General features: G+C 50.5%; 2 protein-coding genes across 15 annotated transcripts; one reads left to right on the top strand and one right to left on the bottom strand.

Moving 5' to 3' along the window:
- On the bottom strand, window positions 1-14,474 carry HAGH (hydroxyacylglutathione hydrolase). Of its 14 annotated transcripts, none has more exons than XM_068908703.1 (11): window positions 14,249-14,292; window positions 12,861-12,902; window positions 11,108-11,138; window positions 9,443-9,624; window positions 8,849-8,913; window positions 7,106-7,223; window positions 5,883-5,991; window positions 4,731-4,834; window positions 4,159-4,260; window positions 3,579-3,658; window positions 1-3,005 (listed from the first exon to the last, which is right to left on the bottom strand). In XM_068908703.1, the coding sequence occupies exons 4-11, from the start codon at window positions 9,545-9,547 to the stop codon at window positions 2,906-2,908; spliced, it is 783 nt and encodes a 260-aa protein (XP_068764804.1). In that variant the 5' UTR covers window positions 9,548-9,624; window positions 11,108-11,138; window positions 12,861-12,902; window positions 14,249-14,292; the 3' UTR covers window positions 1-2,905. The 14 variants fall into 14 exon arrangements, with proteins under 14 accessions (XP_068764804.1, XP_068764805.1, XP_068764801.1 ...); XM_068908704.1 differs by having other exon boundaries at window positions 14,148-14,270; XM_068908700.1 differs by lacking the exon at window positions 12,861-12,902 and having other exon boundaries at window positions 14,249-14,357.
- Window positions 14,475-14,626: 152 nt separating this feature from the next.
- FAHD1 (fumarylacetoacetate hydrolase domain containing 1) lies at window positions 14,627-15,366 on the top strand. The gene has a single exon (XM_009666023.2). The coding sequence runs from the start codon at window positions 14,637-14,639 to the stop codon at window positions 15,306-15,308; it is 672 nt and encodes a 223-aa protein (XP_009664318.1). The 5' UTR covers window positions 14,627-14,636; the 3' UTR covers window positions 15,309-15,366.
- Window positions 15,367-17,276: the final 1,910 nt, after the last annotated feature.

Here is a 17,276-nt window from a genome sequence, read left to right as displayed (position 1 = left end):
TATTGGTGCTCTGTTTACAGCTGTATTTATTTCCTCAATTGTCAAAAAAAACCAGACATCAGTAAAGTCATGCTTAGTTGTAGCAGCACAGCATTCAAATTATTAAAGAGTCAGTGACGTTTCAGGTACTTTTCCTTCTGAACTACAGAAAATTTACCCTTTTAAAGTAAATTAAATGTTACACCAAATTCCGCTCATATCCCTTTAAAACAGCTACTGCCATGCTGCTTTTTCCTTAGCGAGCCGACCTGAGTTACCACAAGGAAACCAAGCGGTTACAGACTCCACCACTGCATCACTTACCAAGCGAGGCGCAGTAGGGACAGGGGGAGAAACCAGAACCAAAATTGTTTGAATCTTTTCGTATTTTGTTGCAGCGGTGAAGCATTTATTCAAAAATCTTGTACTTGAGCAGATTGCAGTATGCAACCGAGATCAAGAAACAGGGAATATAATCAAGAGCAAAATTCATTAAAGACACAGCTGTCAAGCCCCTTGAAGACCGTGTCCTACCATCTGGGGCTCACCTCTCACGCTGAGCCCAGTCCACTCCTGGCAGCTTTCAGCCAAGGTTTCTACCGGGCTTCGCCCGCAAGATTCCTCTTGCGTCACAACAGTAAAGGTGCTGGAAGCCACGGTATCGGGCCGCACGCATACAGCGAACGAGCAAACTGCAGCAGCAGCCTTTGCGGAGAGTTTTAAAAAAAAGTCCAAAGCAGTAACTAACCACTGACCCTCCCTCCTTGTCGCAAGGCTTGGTCAGGCACAAGGCGTTCTGCACGCTTGGGATGGACAAGAGGAGGAAGATTGTTCCTGCAGTAGGTCCTCTGCCTCTCGCCAGCCCTTCTGATGTTTCTTTCGCCTTCCATCCATTTTTTGGAAGACGCCAAGTTGAAGGACAGAAAGCGCAGGAGAGGTGCGTCCCAGGTCAAAGAGAACCCAGGCCTGGGCACCGGCATACCGGAGAACTCAGAAGCGGCAGTTACTGTGGAAAGACGCTTTTCTTTAGCGACACGTAAAGCTCCCTGGACACTGGGTCGGCCTCCAAGGCACGAGCAGGCAGCCTGGGCTAACTGCTGGTTCATTCAGAACAAACGCTGCTTCATGGTACAGCAGGGAAGTGGGGTCATTTCAGCTCTCTCCTCGGCTCTCTGCCAAAACTGCAGGCAGGCAGCAGGACTGCAATACCTCAAAGTGCTATTGTGAACTGGCAACACAAGTTCCCCCAGAGACACCGTTTCAGTTGGGGAGGTACTAGAAAAATTCACAGCCAAATCCCTGTGCCGATTCTCTCAGGGCATCTGGGCTGCAGACAGATGTCCAAGCGCTGTGTATCCCACGGGTGCAAATAAGTTATTTCCAGACACGGAGAGCAGAAAGGTGGCCTTACTTCAGGTCCCTTTGGTCTGAACAGATTTTACTCCACGACCAGGACTAAGCATCTCAGCCACCCCAAGCAGCAGCCATTCAGAGTTAATCCACTCCCCTCTCTAAGAACTGGATTTGTTTTCCCCGAAGTTCATCCCATTCGCCCACTTTCACACACTACGCCCAGTCAGAAAAACAGCCCGTCGGGATATTCCCTCCCTGTGGTTTTCAGGGCGGCTGCAGACTCGGGTCATACAACACTAGTCTGAGAAGAGAGACAGCTTTTAAGCCCAACGGGCCAGCCTAAGATGGTTTCTCAGAGGATCTGAGATCTAAGCCTGATTTAATTTGGCAATATATGGGCCACCTCTCCATTTATAACATCATTTCTCTGGCCTTTCTTGAACAGAAGGTGGACCAGAGCAGGTTGCAGGGGTAAGAGGTTAATCCCAGCAGCACACAGCATCTGCTCCCATTTAATTCAGGCCTATACACTGGTATCTTCCACATTCAGGGGCACAAGATAGTTACTACCTGCATCTACCAGAACGGTTGCTCTCTCGGCTGCGGATGAGCGTCCAGCTAGCAAGTGCTAGTTCACAGCATAGCACAAAGCAGCTCTGCTGGCTACTGGCAGCAAGGAACATCCTGGAGTAATCTAGTTGCTACTCAGCTGTTAGACATGCAGCTAGTCACTAGACAAGTTCCTTCTTCTCAGGATTTTGTGCAAGCAGACAAATTCCTTCTTCAGCCTTGTAGTACTAATACAAGTAACAGAGATCACAATTAACAGCAGTAAGGAGGTACATGCAAACAGGCTAAGTTAACAGTGAAAAGGTATAAGCAACAGTGCAATCTCTAAGCCAGCATGCTGCCTGGAAAAGTTACTGTAGTCTATGAGAAGACAAGTCAGAGAAGAGAAAAAGCCTACAGAACAGCTGGACAGTCGCACAGTCCTGTTTCTAAAGCCAGGCCACACAGCATATTTAATAAACTAAGCCCTTAACTGGTGGTAGCAGAGCAGGTCCATCACTGGCCTTAGTGGAGACAGAAGTGACAGACTCAGAAGAGTTTAAGTAGCAGCATGGAAAAATTTAAATCTTCAGATGGCAATTTAAGTTACGTGCATTTTGTCTCTGCGTTTTAAATGAAGACATCTTGGGTCCCAGTCCCACTGTCTGCTTTCACAGTGGGCTCCTATAAAAATAACAAGAGCCTTTTTTTTTTTTTTTCTTTTTAAGGCTTCAAGGCTTGACTCTCCCCTACCCCAGCCTCTGAGCCACGTACCAACACTTGTAAGATGATCCATGTGTGACAAATGTGACAGTTTGAGAGTCAGGAATAGAGGGATAAATATTCATCATATAAATATGCTGTAGAACATCTCAACAAGGGCAAAGTGCTTTTTTCCTTAATTAAAACAAAATAAAAACCTAAATATGACTGTCCTAACCACAACAGAATGCTTAACTCCTAAAACATCTGAAGAGCCTAAGTTACAATGGAACTGACATTTAAAGTGATTCAGGCAGAGTGCTTAGTCCTTCGGGACCCGGAAGTTATCCTTCTCTTTTCTGATGGCTCCCATTGTTCGGATAGGGTCAGTCTCCCCAGCGTGCTGCTGAACTGTCTTCTCCCTACCAAAACAGAACACCAAGGACAGTAAATACACATGCTGCAAGGTGAACATCTCATCGGGAAAGTCACCACTATCTCATTTCATCTGCATCAAGGGGAGATTTTGCATTTAAGATGAAGGACTCAGGCTTTGCCAACAGGCTTATCAGCTCCCTTGATTTAAACAATCACGGGCAACAGAGGCTGCAAATACCCTTGAAGGGCATCTTTCACTGCACCTGTCTGCCGAACTCAGCACGACAAAGGAACGTAATCACACAGTAGAATATAGCCTGTTGTAGCTCCTGAGCCGAGACCCCAGCACAGGCAGAGATGCTCATCAAAACTCTTCAAATTCTACTGGAATAAGCCTCTGCCAGGACAGCGAGTATATTTTACCAATTTATTCTTGTACCATATTTACTCCTGGAATGCAGATGTTTTAAGGAATGTCTTGGCAGCATCCAAACAGAAGCACGTGATGCAGGATAGCAATTCACTCTCATAGTTATTTTTTGCAGACCTCATCCTCCCTACACACACCCACACCCCAAGCACAAGACAGAGGAATCTGTCCCACAATCCCTCCCTACCTCACTCGCATGAAGGGGTTGTATGTAAACTCTTCTGCAATTGTGGAGGGTATGGTTGGTTCACCACTGTCGTATTTTGCCTGCAACAAGGGGAGAGATTTCTGCTTGATGAGAAATGTTTGGGGGAACAAGAAGCGTCCCAGGTATGAACTATGTAGCAGGCTTAATGCTGCATCTAATTACTTGAACCGCTCCCCAGGCCAGGCCTTTCCCAGGGCCATGCAGTCAGACAAACACACAGGTGCACACAGAGGGACACGGGTCTTAGCCTTCCGGGGCAGAGCTCATCCTCCCAGATGGATGTGGAGGGTCAGCCTGTACTTATACCAAGAAATTCCCAGAGATGGTTATAGCTCCACAGGATAGCAAACTGTCCTCTCTGGGACACACACAAACCCTGCTCCCAAACACACTGCCCCCTTGAAAGCACGAGCTACTGCTGCTTCTGGCTCTTACTACGCTCTTCCCTCCCCTCAGCCTCTCTTTTCTCTCATGCTGTGCCCTCTCCTCTGCCTTCCCAGAGAGGCTTTACCTCCACAAAGACATCCAGCGAGTCTAGAGAAAGGATGAACCAACTTACCTTGGCCCAAGCAAGCTTTTCTTGGATAGCAACGTTATTGGGCTCAACATGTCGCGCAAATTTGAGATTGTTGATGGTGTATTCATGACCACAGTAAACTCTCTAGGAAGAGAAACAAAGAGTTATGCAGGGCTCTCGAGAGGTGGACTGCCAGGCACTATCATCAGTGTTATGGTACAAAGCAGGGCACAGAGTCAACCCTCCAGGATACACCATCCTCTCCATGGGAGACATGCACAGGCAAAGTGCCAGGTGTGATCAGCCAGACACTGGGTGCCAAGTTAGTGGCAAGTCTGATGAAAGAACCCAAGCGTCCTTGCTCTCTAGTCTTTGTTTTAATAAATAGCCTCTACTCTTTCCCCACAAAACACAAATGTATTTGGGGTAGGTATTTATTTCTCAAAGGATTCCAGCTATTCTGCATCAAAGACAGCCCTTGATGTAAGCATTCATTCCTTCAACACATGGGAAATTCTATCTTTGAACAACAGTATTATTAGGAAAATAGTTTCTTATGGTGTCTGTAGTACGTTTTGGCTAGTTAACCTACTAGCACAAAAGGAGTTTCATACCGTTTCAGGTTCCAAGCTGCCCAAAATCTCAATCAGCGCTCTGTACATTTCCTCCGGAGTTCCCTCAAAGAATTTCCCACAACCAGCCACAAACAGCGTGTCACCTGAGAGCGAAGCATAACAGGGCATCAGGACCGGACAAGGCTCCTGACACCAAAGACGAGCAAACGCTCCCCGAGGGCTCAGTCCCGCCATTGCTCAGTCCTTGCTGCAGCTCACGTTGTGCTGCAACTAGCCAGACGGTACAAGGACTTTGCAGCACTGCTCCTACTGGTACAGGGACACCCAGTCTATGCCTCTGCCCCACACAGGCTCAATGCTACACGAACCCACATGAGAAATGCCTCTCACCCACTCTTAACTTCTAATGCAGAAAATCCCACCGCCTCCACAGGCGAACAATCCCTAGCTGTGAGGCAATCTCCCTCGCCGTCCCTTCTTCAGTGGACGAGGAACACTGATTCTCTTTGCTATGAACTTGAACAAAGATAGAGGCATGTGTGTACTTTCAGTTTCTTCTGCATTTTCTCCTCAGTGCTCCCTAAACCTCTGCTCAAGCAGTTACTTCTTCTAGACACCAGCGGGTCCAGACTCTGGGGAACACTCACCAGGAGACAAACGATATGGCAGTCCAGGAAGACTAAAAGAAGTCTCATTTAAAGGGTAACCCTACTCTCCAAAATAAGAACCAAACCTAGACTACCAGAGATGGAGCACCCATCCTGCCGTATTTCCCCCCCTTTCTGTTCTCTCAATTTTGTAATGGACACAGGTACAGATATATGGAAAAGCAAACAGTCTTTGGAATCAAGACACAGGTTGGCCTGAGAGCCGGGGGGGGGGAAGAGGGTATACAAAAACCGTCTCTCGTTTCAGACAAGAAAGTATTAAAAGTAGGACTCATCCAGGGCTCTTTCTAAACGTTGCTTGCAGGGTGTCCGGCAATGCCTTTACAAACCCAGAAGGGTTTCAGTAGGTTTATCTACAATTACTATTTGGTAGCTCTTGCTAAGGGGACAAGGTAAGGAAGTCAGTCAGCCCCAGTTGTAATAAGGAACAAATACACATGCAGAGTCAGGAGCACCCAAGCAGAGGAATAGTCCATTTCTTTGTGACATAGGCTGCAGGCGATGTAACCTTCCAACTCCTCACCTGTAAAAACAGCAGGTGGCTCAGAGCTATTTGGCTTAGTCACATAATAACAGATGTGTCCAGAAGTGTGACATGGCGTACACAGGCATTTCACGTTAAGAGATCCCACCTGAGAAGAAGGCAGAAGACTAGAGTTTAAGCTACTGTTTGCCAGCATGCGTATGATTAGAAAAGAAATCTCCACTATTACAATTATCTAGTAGTCCTACAGGCAAATTCTCAAAGTTGGCCAGTAAGTCTTGGCTCCGTTCCCTGGACAGTCCAGCAAAAAGAGTTTTATGGTGAGGACTTGGAAGGGAGCCGTTTCCTCCTAGCTGGTGTTGTTACCAAGAGACCTGCCAGATTCTTTAATTTACATGCAGAGTGACTCAGCATTTGGTTGACAGCAAGAGCAACAAGAGCAAACAGATCCAGAGCAATACAAAACCCTAAACAAAGTTAATCAAGTGTAAAAAGCAAAAAAAAAAAAAAAGAAAGAAAAAAAGAGGAGCTGAAGGGAAGAAGTGGAGGACACTCAGCAACAGGGAGGGAACTACACACACTCATTAGGCTAAAGGGACCATTCCCCACAGCTCCGATTTGCACATCTTCCCATGTGCTTCTGTGCTCCCTTCTGTGCTGCTGACCCCCTGCAGGTGCACTGCAGGACTTGCAGTGACATTCATGCCAGCCTGCACATTTCACAGCAGTTTATGTCATCTGCCAGCCCACCTATAATTAAAAAGCTATGTTCCAACAAGGCTTGCTGCTTTAGCTCTGGAAAAGCAAGGCAAGCAGCTATCACTGCTGGCACACTTGCTCTCCACCCTGTATTCTCCACCACGATTGGGAGAGGACCACTTGCATTTGCTCGGTATTAACCGGGCTAGAAGGAGAACGCAAGCCCTGCCCTTTCACGCCTATGTTCTGACCTCCCCAGCAAAGGCAGCTGTCAAACAGCAGCTGGACACCTCGCATGCTGGGCAATACAGATGTGTAAGCCATACCAACGTTCTCATCAACAAAGTATCACCAGCCAAAAGGAGGCAGAGGGGTTACAGTTCATACGGTTGGAAGAGCCAAAAAGCTGCCATTAAACCATCAACTGCTTCCAGGAGATGTTAAGAAGGTAAAAGAGCTGCAACCACAATACTAATGCAAGTTGGACTGCACTAGTCCATCGCTAAAGCTGTTACACAAACGGAAGATGCCCCCAACCGAGTCCCGCAGCTCACTCCCTTTACCTTGAGTGATGTAAGGTGCGACACTTTCTGTGTTAGCGCTCCAACTCTGCTGTCTCCCCCATAAACACGCAAGCCCGTCTCCATCTTGACAAGCTTTTCATTTCCTCCAGCATGGTCCCTGGAAGGTTAAAAAGATAGCTTTGGGCAGGGATGAAGACAAATGTCTTGCAACTCAAATTGCAATAGTAACCTCCAGGTGATCATTTCTGATCAGCTAGTCTCCCAGCATCCACACATCTAACCCTGTCCTCATAGCAAAGGACATGCCACATCTCAGCACCAGTGGAGATAGTTTCTTTCAGTGCCATTTACACAGATTCCAGCGTTGTAGAGCAGCAAATTCAGGAAGGATTTCAAGACGTGACCTTGGTCAGCAGCTCTCCAAGAACACCCCTTGAGTTCACCCCTAACTGGGGAACTCTGGCTTTACGTACTTATATCAACTCCCCACTAAGTAGGAGAGACTGTGAGCAGTGAGAGACTCTGATAAATGGAGATATGGGTAATTCCCTGTCCCAAAAGATACTGGGGAGCAGGTGAACAGATGCCCAAACAGCTCAGCATTTACTCTCAGTGCTGGTCCTGCCTGGTTGTGGCTGGCTCCCAGATGACTCCACTATGACCCATGGGAGGGGTTAGTCAGGTTCAACGTTGCATAAAGTGCTAGAGGAAAACGTTCATTTTTACCTCCCCGGCAGAGTTAATCTGCAATCTAGGTAAACCTCCCACAACAGCTGACCGTGAGTAGCATGCCTTACCAGCATGTCCTAGCAGTTCAGGGCAAACGTGCTCCCTCCTGCAGTCCTTCTTTCTCACCTACCACCACACACACATTTCACTAACCAGCTGGAACAAGCCAGCATTTTAAAGGTTAAAGGCACTGACACAGAGAACCCACAATATAGACAGCGTGTCAGTTCATAGCAAGAATTACTCATAAGAAAGCTTGGCTCAACTCCAGGCACAGGAGGACTTTCCCATCTTCGCTGTGTACTTAGTTATTTTGTACTGTTTCTCTGCACTTCACTTCCTCATGTGTTCACTGTGCCTCCACAGGACTGTCCTTCCCCAGAGCTATTCTGTGGTTTCAAACACAAAACCACCAAGACGGACTACTTGTGTGTCCAGTCTATTAGCAACCTGGACATCTTTTAGGGAAGATTTTGGTGTAAGCATCAGCTTCTTAAAAGCAGCCCTTCACCAATCACACCCCTCTGAGTGAGAGAATCTGTTCCTTTAACTCACAAACTATTTCTCCACTGTGTTCCAGAAAGCCTGTGCTAACACCGAATTAGCCGTAGCGCCAAGTTACCTGGTCAGACAAGCAACTGTCACAGCAATTGGCCTCCAAGGGAGCACAACAGTGGGCTGATCCAAGCCACTGTCTCCCCAATTACTCCCAATTACTCCTCCCCCTCCATTTAACAAGCACTTACACTAATCCAAAACAGCGGTGCGGAAGTGAATGGAACATGCTGTTCTGGTGCACCAGATGGAAGAGGAAGGGGACGTTATGCTCCAAACCCAGACCTGCCCTGAACACCTATGGACCTATGTTCTCAGCGGTCCCTCTGGGTATGCTGGTATCAGACAGCCCAGGGGACACTTCCTGAGCTCTGGCCCTTCTCCTCACGCTGAAGTTCCGGCTTAGAGAAGACAGATCTGATCTGGATGTGCAATAGTTCTTGTCCGTTTGTGTTTATTCAGAGGAAATAGGGATCTCACTACAGCAGGTAAGTTTACCAGTGATGGTGTGTGGTCAAGACAGCGGTCAGCTTCACGCCATGCTTTTTGACTGCATCCAAAACCTGCAGGCACAGGACACAGCAAGAACATTTCAGCTCACATAAAATGACTTAACAGCACAGGTTGTGCCTAGGATGCAGCAGGCACCAGCACTACAAGGTTTGAGAGAGCCACGATCCACATCTGAGCTCCCCAGCGACTACGCAGAGAGCTCATCTCTCTCCAAGGAGGGGTTACACATCAGAACATGAGGTCTCTGATCTAGCTAGACTGCACCTAGGCCCCCAGTCCCATTTCCTCTGTTCTGCACCAGAGCAAATCAAGGAAGGGGAAAAAAAAAAAAAACAAAAACACCCCACCACAACAACAGGTTAATAACTCTTGAACTCAGGGACAGGCTGTCCAAGCCCAAAAGAAAACAGCCTATGAAGCCTTGTCCACAGCTATGGATGGCCGGTATTTCCTGCCTTTCCTCCAAGCCTGAGTCAGACCTGTGACTAATTCTGCCTCTGGCATACACAGCGGCCTGGAAGGATCTCCCAGACTGGTAGAGGTGAGCATCCCACGCACAAGGGCGGCATACAACATTACCTTCTGGGGCTGCACAGGATCAACTATAGCAGCCTCCTTCGTCTCCTCATCGATGAGGAGATACATGTAGTTGTCCGTGAGGGCTGGGAGCAACTCCACCTTCATGTCGGCTTGGGCAACTGTCTTTGACTTCCTCCGCTCGTGCTCTGTGTGCAGGAAGACGGCTCGCAGCTGTGCTGGACCTGGGGACCCCAAAAACAGTCAAATGTCAGGTCAGCCTAGGGAGGACAACCCATGGGACAGAGCAGAGCAGGTCCCCAAAACCACAGCCCCAGAGAAGGTCATCCACAGCCTGAGGCTGCCTCCTTCGGAGGGAGAGGAAAGAGGCCACGGAGAAATAGAGCAGTTAATGCTTGGCTGCGTTACCCTGCTACCCACAGCGTGGGAAGCTCCTGCTATACTTCACTTCCAGAGACATGCTCGTGCAGGCGAAGCACTGGGCCCCTATTCAAGGGAAGATTTCAAGAGGGAGCAAAGCAGAACAGAGAGGGGACAAATGGACAAAGGTCAGCCTGGAACAGTGCCTTTGAGGGTGGGAGGGGAGAAAAAAAGCACACAAAATGCCATGTTACAAACAAACAAACAAACCAATACTAGAGAAATACAGACACTGACAACACAGAAATATCTGGTTCATTAACTGAGGAATCACACCCTGCACAGGGCCATGGAGAGAAGACAGGCTCTCTGTGCAGAAGCTCCCCACCTGGCTCCCCACCTGGCCAGATACAAGACATGCACCGCAGAGAGGTTTCTTGCTAATGAGTTATCCTGATGCAACAGCAGCACTTTGCTATTTACTTTTGGTTAAATGTTTAATCAGATCCAAGAAGCAAATAACCTAGGGCCCACTTTTTCCACGCTGTTCAGCTCACAGATACACGGTTCTTAGAGAAACATCCAGACAACAAGAGAATCTGCCATAAAAAAAAAAAGAAAAAGAAAAGGGAAACAAAGAGAAAGAAGCCCTTCCATTGCTGGAGCCCTGCAACACAGGCCTGAGTCCACGCGCTGGAACGTAAAGTGCCTCAGTCTCTACAAATCAGAAATCATTTTTCCTAACTTCCAAGGCCCACGCACACTGATGAAGGTGACTGCATTATTTTGAATTGTGCTGGCTCAGCTGCTGTTTCATCTTCCACCACCGACTCCAGCCTCAAAGCACCAAGCACTGAGTGTTAGGAAACTTCCGTCAGCGCCAAAGGGAGGGATCACCACGCTCATAATCAACCTGCCCTCCTCTCTCAAAACAGGTCAGTCCTGCCCGCCTCCGATAAGAGACTGCTTTAGAGAGCAGAGGCCTCACACTCTCACTGCAGCCAATACAGACAATCCCCCTACAGTTCCAGAGACTGACACAACACACAGTGCTGCAAAACCAAGATCAAAGTTCTGACTGGTGCATGCAACAACTGCCACAAACCCTGGACACAGGGACAGCGGGGGCTGTGAGTCCCCTCTGGCACATTTATCCCGCCCAGACCCATTTTTCCCCTTCCCCATCCACCACCAACTCACTTGCTTATAATGAAAATGAGGTAAGAGGGGGAGAATGCAAGTAAAATTAAACACAGTACTGCAAATAAAATCCTGAGGCACAACAGTGTAGGCATGCACTGGGTATTGGACATAGAAGGCACGTAGTACTGAAGAAAGCATCCATACCTGCCAAGCGTTCCTTTGGAGCAGGAAAGTCCTTTCAAAAAAAAGAACAAAAAACACAAACCCTTGTCATTCCTTGACAGGGAAAAAAAAAAAAAAAGCAATCGCTCCTCAGCTGCTCCCTAGCACAAAGCACTTTGCTGTTGGGTGCTGTCAGTCACAACAACTGTATATACACTACATGCGTGTTTGCAGGACCAGGCACTAACCGAAAAGAAATATATAAACAGAAAAAAAAAAAAGCCACCTCAACAACTTAAGTTGAAGTCAAAGGAATTATTCATATACTTTAAAAAAAAAAAAACTTTCTTCCTATGAACTATTTCTAATGTTAGCCATGATCCTAAAGTATCTCTGCATGTTTAATTGACATTCTTGCAAAACCAACTACACCACACAGGGAAATGTTTTCTAAAATGCAATTTAAACAAAGTACTGACAAAGCATCCATGAAGTCTGAAACTCATCCTGAATTCCCACCTGTAGCTAAGCTGCACCTTCCCAGCTCTTCCCAATCGAGGAGCAGGTCAAAAGCTCTCTCGGGCACGCACAGCGCTGCTCTTAATGAGAGGAGCAGGTTCTCAGAGCCCGTTCTGCTCAGGGAAGCTGCCCTAGCGGTGGGTGACTCCTGCCCTGGCTCAGCACCTAGCACAGAGACCATTTCAGAAACCCCGTAATGCATGCAAGCCTGTTCTAAAATAAAGTTTAATAACTTCATTTTCACTCAGTTTTGTAATGCACTCTTCCTGACTTCATGCCTGATGCAAAGGCAATTGGGGATAACAGGAGTTTTCCACGGGAAATCAGCAGCCTTTGGATCACGCTTTGGTTTTCTGCAACGGTTCATTAACGCAACTCGGCTCACCAAGAGGAAAGGGTCTGCAGATGGGAAGAGCGTATGTTATCACATAAACGCATACATGCTAGAGACTAAAGGCTACAAGCAGCAGCACAGTTCAATACTAGATGCCTTTAGAAAGGAGGGGCTTTATACCTTTTCTCCACAGTACTTTGTTCTACTCTCCTTTTATTATGGATAAGAGGGGAAAATTCCCATTTCAAACTTATGGTCACACGCAGAAAGCACGACTGCACAGACGCACCCAGATAAACGGCTTCGCGTTGCCGTATAAGCAACGCCACACTCACTTCTTACATAATGCGCACTCAGGTATTTTTTGGATAGCAAGCTCCCCGAAGGCTCCCCGAAGGCGGCCGAACCCTGGGGGCTGCAGGGCAGACCCCAGCCCCGCAGGGAAGGGCTCCACGCCCACCGGCTCCCAGGAGCAAAGCCTGCACGCACGCTCAACCTGGCAAACTCGAGACCTGGTAGGTACTCAAGAGTTTGACATACTTGTTCCGAAGACAGCATCAGGGTTTCCAAGACTGGTAGTAATAACGCCCATGGATTCTGGATCATTAAGGCCAGGCCTTAAAATTGCAATAATGCAAAAGGCCTCTGGCAAGACTCGCCAGAGACACTGTCAAGCCAAAGCCCAAGCTCCAGTTCAAAGAGTCACTTCCAGAATTTAGGCCCCAAATTTAAATGCAGAGCTTAGAGGGGTTTTCAACACTACCAATACAATTCCCCACCCTTCAAGTTTAGTTTAAATATAAGCCTCCCTTCCCCGAGACCCCAGAGCAATAACCAGTGCTTTGGGAGCCCAGGAACTTCGCAGAAGCCTCCCAGACTGGTTATCAGTGCAGAAAAACCACCGACAGACAACAGACCGGCTCCAGCTGAGCAGATACTGACCTACTTGGGGCTGTGAGTCAGCTTAAAAAGTCTGGCACACCCCTGAGCCGTGCAAAAAGAGAAAACAGCATCAAACTTCTGAGCCGGCGAGGGGGACCTGCAGCCAGCCAGGTCTGAGCCCACATCCAGCCCCATCACCCAGCAAGCACAAGAGGGTCCCGACAGCCCCCCCCAAGCCTCTACCTTCCCCAGCTGCAAGAGAGCACAGCACTGCCCCTATATCCCACTGCAAGGTGGGCATTGCACAGCCCCCCCACAGCCCAGCCCCGCTGCAAGGGGGGTACCGCACAGCCCCCCCGCTGCAAGGGGGCTATTGCACAGCCCCCCACAGCCCAGCCCTGCTGCAAGAGGGACACCACACGGCCCCTCCTAGCTACAAGGGGGACATTGCACAGCCCCCCAGGTCCCCCTCCGCAAGGGGGACATTGCACGGCCCCTCCTCGCTGCAAGGGGGGCACTGCACGGCTCCCCCCACTGCAAGAGGGGCACCACACAGTCCCTCCTCGCTGCAAGGAGGACATTGCACAGCCTCCCACGCTCCCCCCCCCCCGCTGCAAGGGGGACATCGCACGGTCCCCCCTCGCTGCAAAGAAGGCATTGCACGGCCCCCCCCCTCGCTGCAAGAGGAGCATTGCACGGCCCCCCACGCCTCCCCCCCCCCGCTGCAAGGGGGACATCACACGGTCCCTCCTCGCTGCAAGGGGGGCACTGCACGGTCCCCCACGTCCCTACCATGCTGCAAGGGGGACATTGTACGGCCCCTCCTCGCTGCAAGGGGGGCACTGCACGGCCCCCCACGTCCCTACCCTGCTGCAAGGGGGGCACTGCACGGCCCCTCCTCGCTGCAAGGGGGACGTTGCACAGCCTCCCACGCCCGCCCCCCCCCCGCTGCAAGGGGGACATCGCACGGCCCCCCACGTCCCTACCATGCTGCAAGGGGGACATCACACGGTCCCTCCTCGCTGCAAGGGGGGCACTGCACGGCCCTCCACGTCCCTACCCTGCTGCAAGGGGGACATTGCACGGCCCCTCCTCGCTGCAAGGGGGGCACTGCACGGCCCCTCCTCGCTGCAAGGGGGACGTTGCACGGCCTCCCACGCCCCCCCCCCCGCTGCAAGGGGGACGTTGCACGGCCTCCCACGGCCCAGCCCCGCTGCAAGGGGGGCACCGCACGGCCCCGCCGCGCCAGAGGGTCCTACCGAGCTGCAACCCCTCCGCCCCGGCCCGGCGGGAGCGGGCGGGAGGGCGCCGGGCGAGCCGCGCTGCCCGCCAGCCGCTCGCACGTACCGGCTCGGAGCAGGGCCCCGGCTCGCAGGGCCGCCAGGGCGGTGCCGAGGCTCGGCCAGCCCCCGCCGAGCATGGTGCGCGCCAGGCCCCGGCCCCGTTACCTTCGCTCCCCGCCCTGCGGCCGGCCCCGGGCGGCCCCGGCCCCGGCCTGCAATGGGGGCGGGCGGCCGTGGGAGGGCAGCGCCCGCCCCCCTCCCGGGCCGGGCACTTTATGCAACCGAGCGATTTGCTAACCCGGGTGGAGGGGCTGGGCAAGGAGGCGGGGGGCGCACGGCGGCGCCGGGAGCGGAAGGCAGCGGGGAGGGCGGACGGACGGACGGACGGACGGGAGGGAGGAGAGCAGGGCCGGAGGAGGGGCGAGCAGCTCGCCGTGCGCCGCGGCGCCCTGCAGGCCGGTTGGCGCCTCCCGGCCCGGCAAGGACGCCCCAAGGTCAGCTGCGATCCCCGGGGAAGGAGACCCGCAGCCGGCCCCCCCCCCCCCCGCCGGCCATGGCCTCCTCCAAGTCCCTGGCCCGCTTCTGGGAGTGGGGCAGAAACATCGTCTGCGTGGGGCGCAACTACGCGGAGCACGCCAAGGAGATGGGCAGCGCGCTGCCCCGGGAGCCCCTCTTCTTCCTCAAGCCTTCCTCGGCCTACGTGCGCGAAGGCTCGCCCATCCTGCGGCCCTACTACTGCAGCAACCTGCACCACGAAGTGGAGCTGGGGGTGGTGATCGGGAAGAGAGCCCAGGCCGTGTCCCAGGAGGCCGCCATGGAGCACGTGGCAGGCTATGCCCTGTGCTTGGACATGACCGCCAGGGACACGCAGGAAGAGTGCAAAAAGAAGGGTCTGCCCTGGACCTTGGCCAAGGGTTTCAGTACATCGTGCCCTGTCAGTGACTTCGTGCCCAAGGACAGGATCCCAGACCCTCACCAGCTGAAGATCTGGCTCAAGGTGAATGGAAAGCTGAGGCAGGAGGGGGAGACCTCCTCTATGATCTTCTCCATCCCCTACCTGATCAGTTACATCAGTGAAATTGTCACCCTGGAAGAAGGAGACTTGATTCTGACAGGGTCTCCCAAAGGAGTTGGGTCCCTGCAGGTAAACGATGAGATAGAGGCTGGGATAAGCGACATCCTGTCCATGCGGTTTAAGGTGGCACAGCAAACACGTCGATCCTAGCCGAGAGCCTGGCTGTGACCCTGCTCTGCACAGGAAGAGGCGCTTTTGGAAATGGCTAGTGAATGAAGAGACACGCAGGCACATCTGCTGCCCTGGATGTTAAGCGCTTCTGTGGCCTAAGCATCCAGTTGACTGCCAGGCATCAAAAACATGTAGCCCATAAGCTCTGAAGGCCTTTGACTGAAACACCCCCCTTCCCCACAGAGGCTTCAGGCTCCTCTGAAGCAGTGAACCTCCAGAGGAAGTTGACTGCTTGGCTGAGGTCAGGCCAGGAGTCCAGCTCAGCTTGGGGGAAGCTGGTTAATATCTAAACTTTAACTGGGAACTTTCTGTGCAGACAGTGTGCCATACAGCTGTGAAGGGAGCTGGAGAAATGAAAATAGGGTAGAAAATGCAGCGGTGGGGCTGGCTGTCACTGTTTCCCCTTCCATTCTATTGATATTTTGAGCTTTGCCATTGTATCACCTTAAAATAAGAATAAAACATTAAAATGGTAATGTACACAAAGTGCTCTGGGGCCCTCGTAAGGACTGCAGCTGTCCATGCAGTGCTGTGCCGCATCCGTAGTTGGAAAACATGCATGTCTTGGCTCACCAGTACATCTCTGAAAGTCAGGCTGACTAATACGGGGCCTTAGGGTTCCCCACACACCCAGTTCCCAGTTCCCACCACAGGGGCACAGAAGTAGCAAGAAAGGGTGCAAGGGAAAATAAAAGCTTAACCCAAAGACGAATTCCCCCAGGAGGGCAGTTTCAGAGAACAGCATGACTTGTGCACTTGGAGTTTGCACCTGTGTGTCGCAGCGACTGGCAAGGTGGGGTCCTTCCATATTGGGCAGCTGCAAAGGCCCTCTTGGGGGTGATCAGCAGCAGTTGAATGTGCTGTGTTCCTGGGTGCTGGAGACCAGCGCTAACTCACCGTCATCATTAGAAAGCCGGAATGAGAAAGAACTGGAATGAAACAGTAAACCCTGTGGGAAAGGTGTCTTTTCAAGTGCTGTACAGGTTCTTACCGTTACAGTGAGCAAACCATAAGACGGTAGAGCATCCAGTGGTTTTAACTAGGATCGCTTTAGTTTGCCATCATTTTGAAAATTACACTTGCAGAGCTTTTTCATTTGATTCACTTGCTGTGGGTGGGGGGGGCTAGTTTTGGTGGTTTCATTTCCAAGACTTAGGATTGCATTTTGCAAATATATACTCCAGGGGACTGTCCTTAAAAGAAAAATCTAGCTACTTTTCAATTTTTTTTTCTTCTGAAAGCATCCTTATGCACAAGAGTTGTCAAGGTCTATTGTGTGTCAGGGGAGAAGACCACTCCAAAGAGCTAAAATTTAGGATGTAATTTAAAGGGCTATTCATATACAAATTTAGCAAATTAATCTCATACATGAATGACGGAGTTATAACATATGTAAGTAGATAACATTTCTTTTGCTGATGGTTACATTAGCTTTAGGCCACTATCCTACAAACCCCAGATATGCATTGACCAAAACCCCAACTGACCCACAGGGATTATTAGCCTTACCCACCTCTGTAGTTGCAGGATTAGAACCCTAAAATTTAATTACAGGAGATGTATGCTTATGAATAGAAATATTTCTACAGGCTGACTTACTAAAAAAAAAAAAAAAAAAAACTTCCTCTCTTTTCCATGGGTGTAAGAGGAGGGCATGAATTAATCTAGCAAAATGTCATTGTGAACAGAAACCATCTTTGCACTCTTAGTCGTGGATGGGAAAAGGGTACACCAGGGAACAAAACTGCTCCACTGCAAACACAGCTGTGCAGCAAACCAGTGTAACTGGAATAGAAGACCAAAAGGAGAGCAGCACACGTGGGCGCTGGATTAGGATGGCAGCAGTTTACAGAAATAAACGCTGCTTCTGGGTGCAGGGGTGTTGCATGCAACAGCTTTCTATCTGAGAACACACACTGTGCCCTTCTGCTGTTCTTCCTTAGCAAA

The sequence above is a fragment of the Struthio camelus genome, chromosome 15 (genome assembly GCF_040807025.1).
Source record: "Struthio camelus isolate bStrCam1 chromosome 15, bStrCam1.hap1, whole genome shotgun sequence".
In the NCBI taxonomy this organism is placed as follows: Eukaryota; Metazoa; Chordata; class Aves; order Struthioniformes; family Struthionidae; genus Struthio; species Struthio camelus.
Note: the sequence above shows the minus strand (reverse complement) of the source record. Positions and strands in the feature narration are given on the sequence as shown.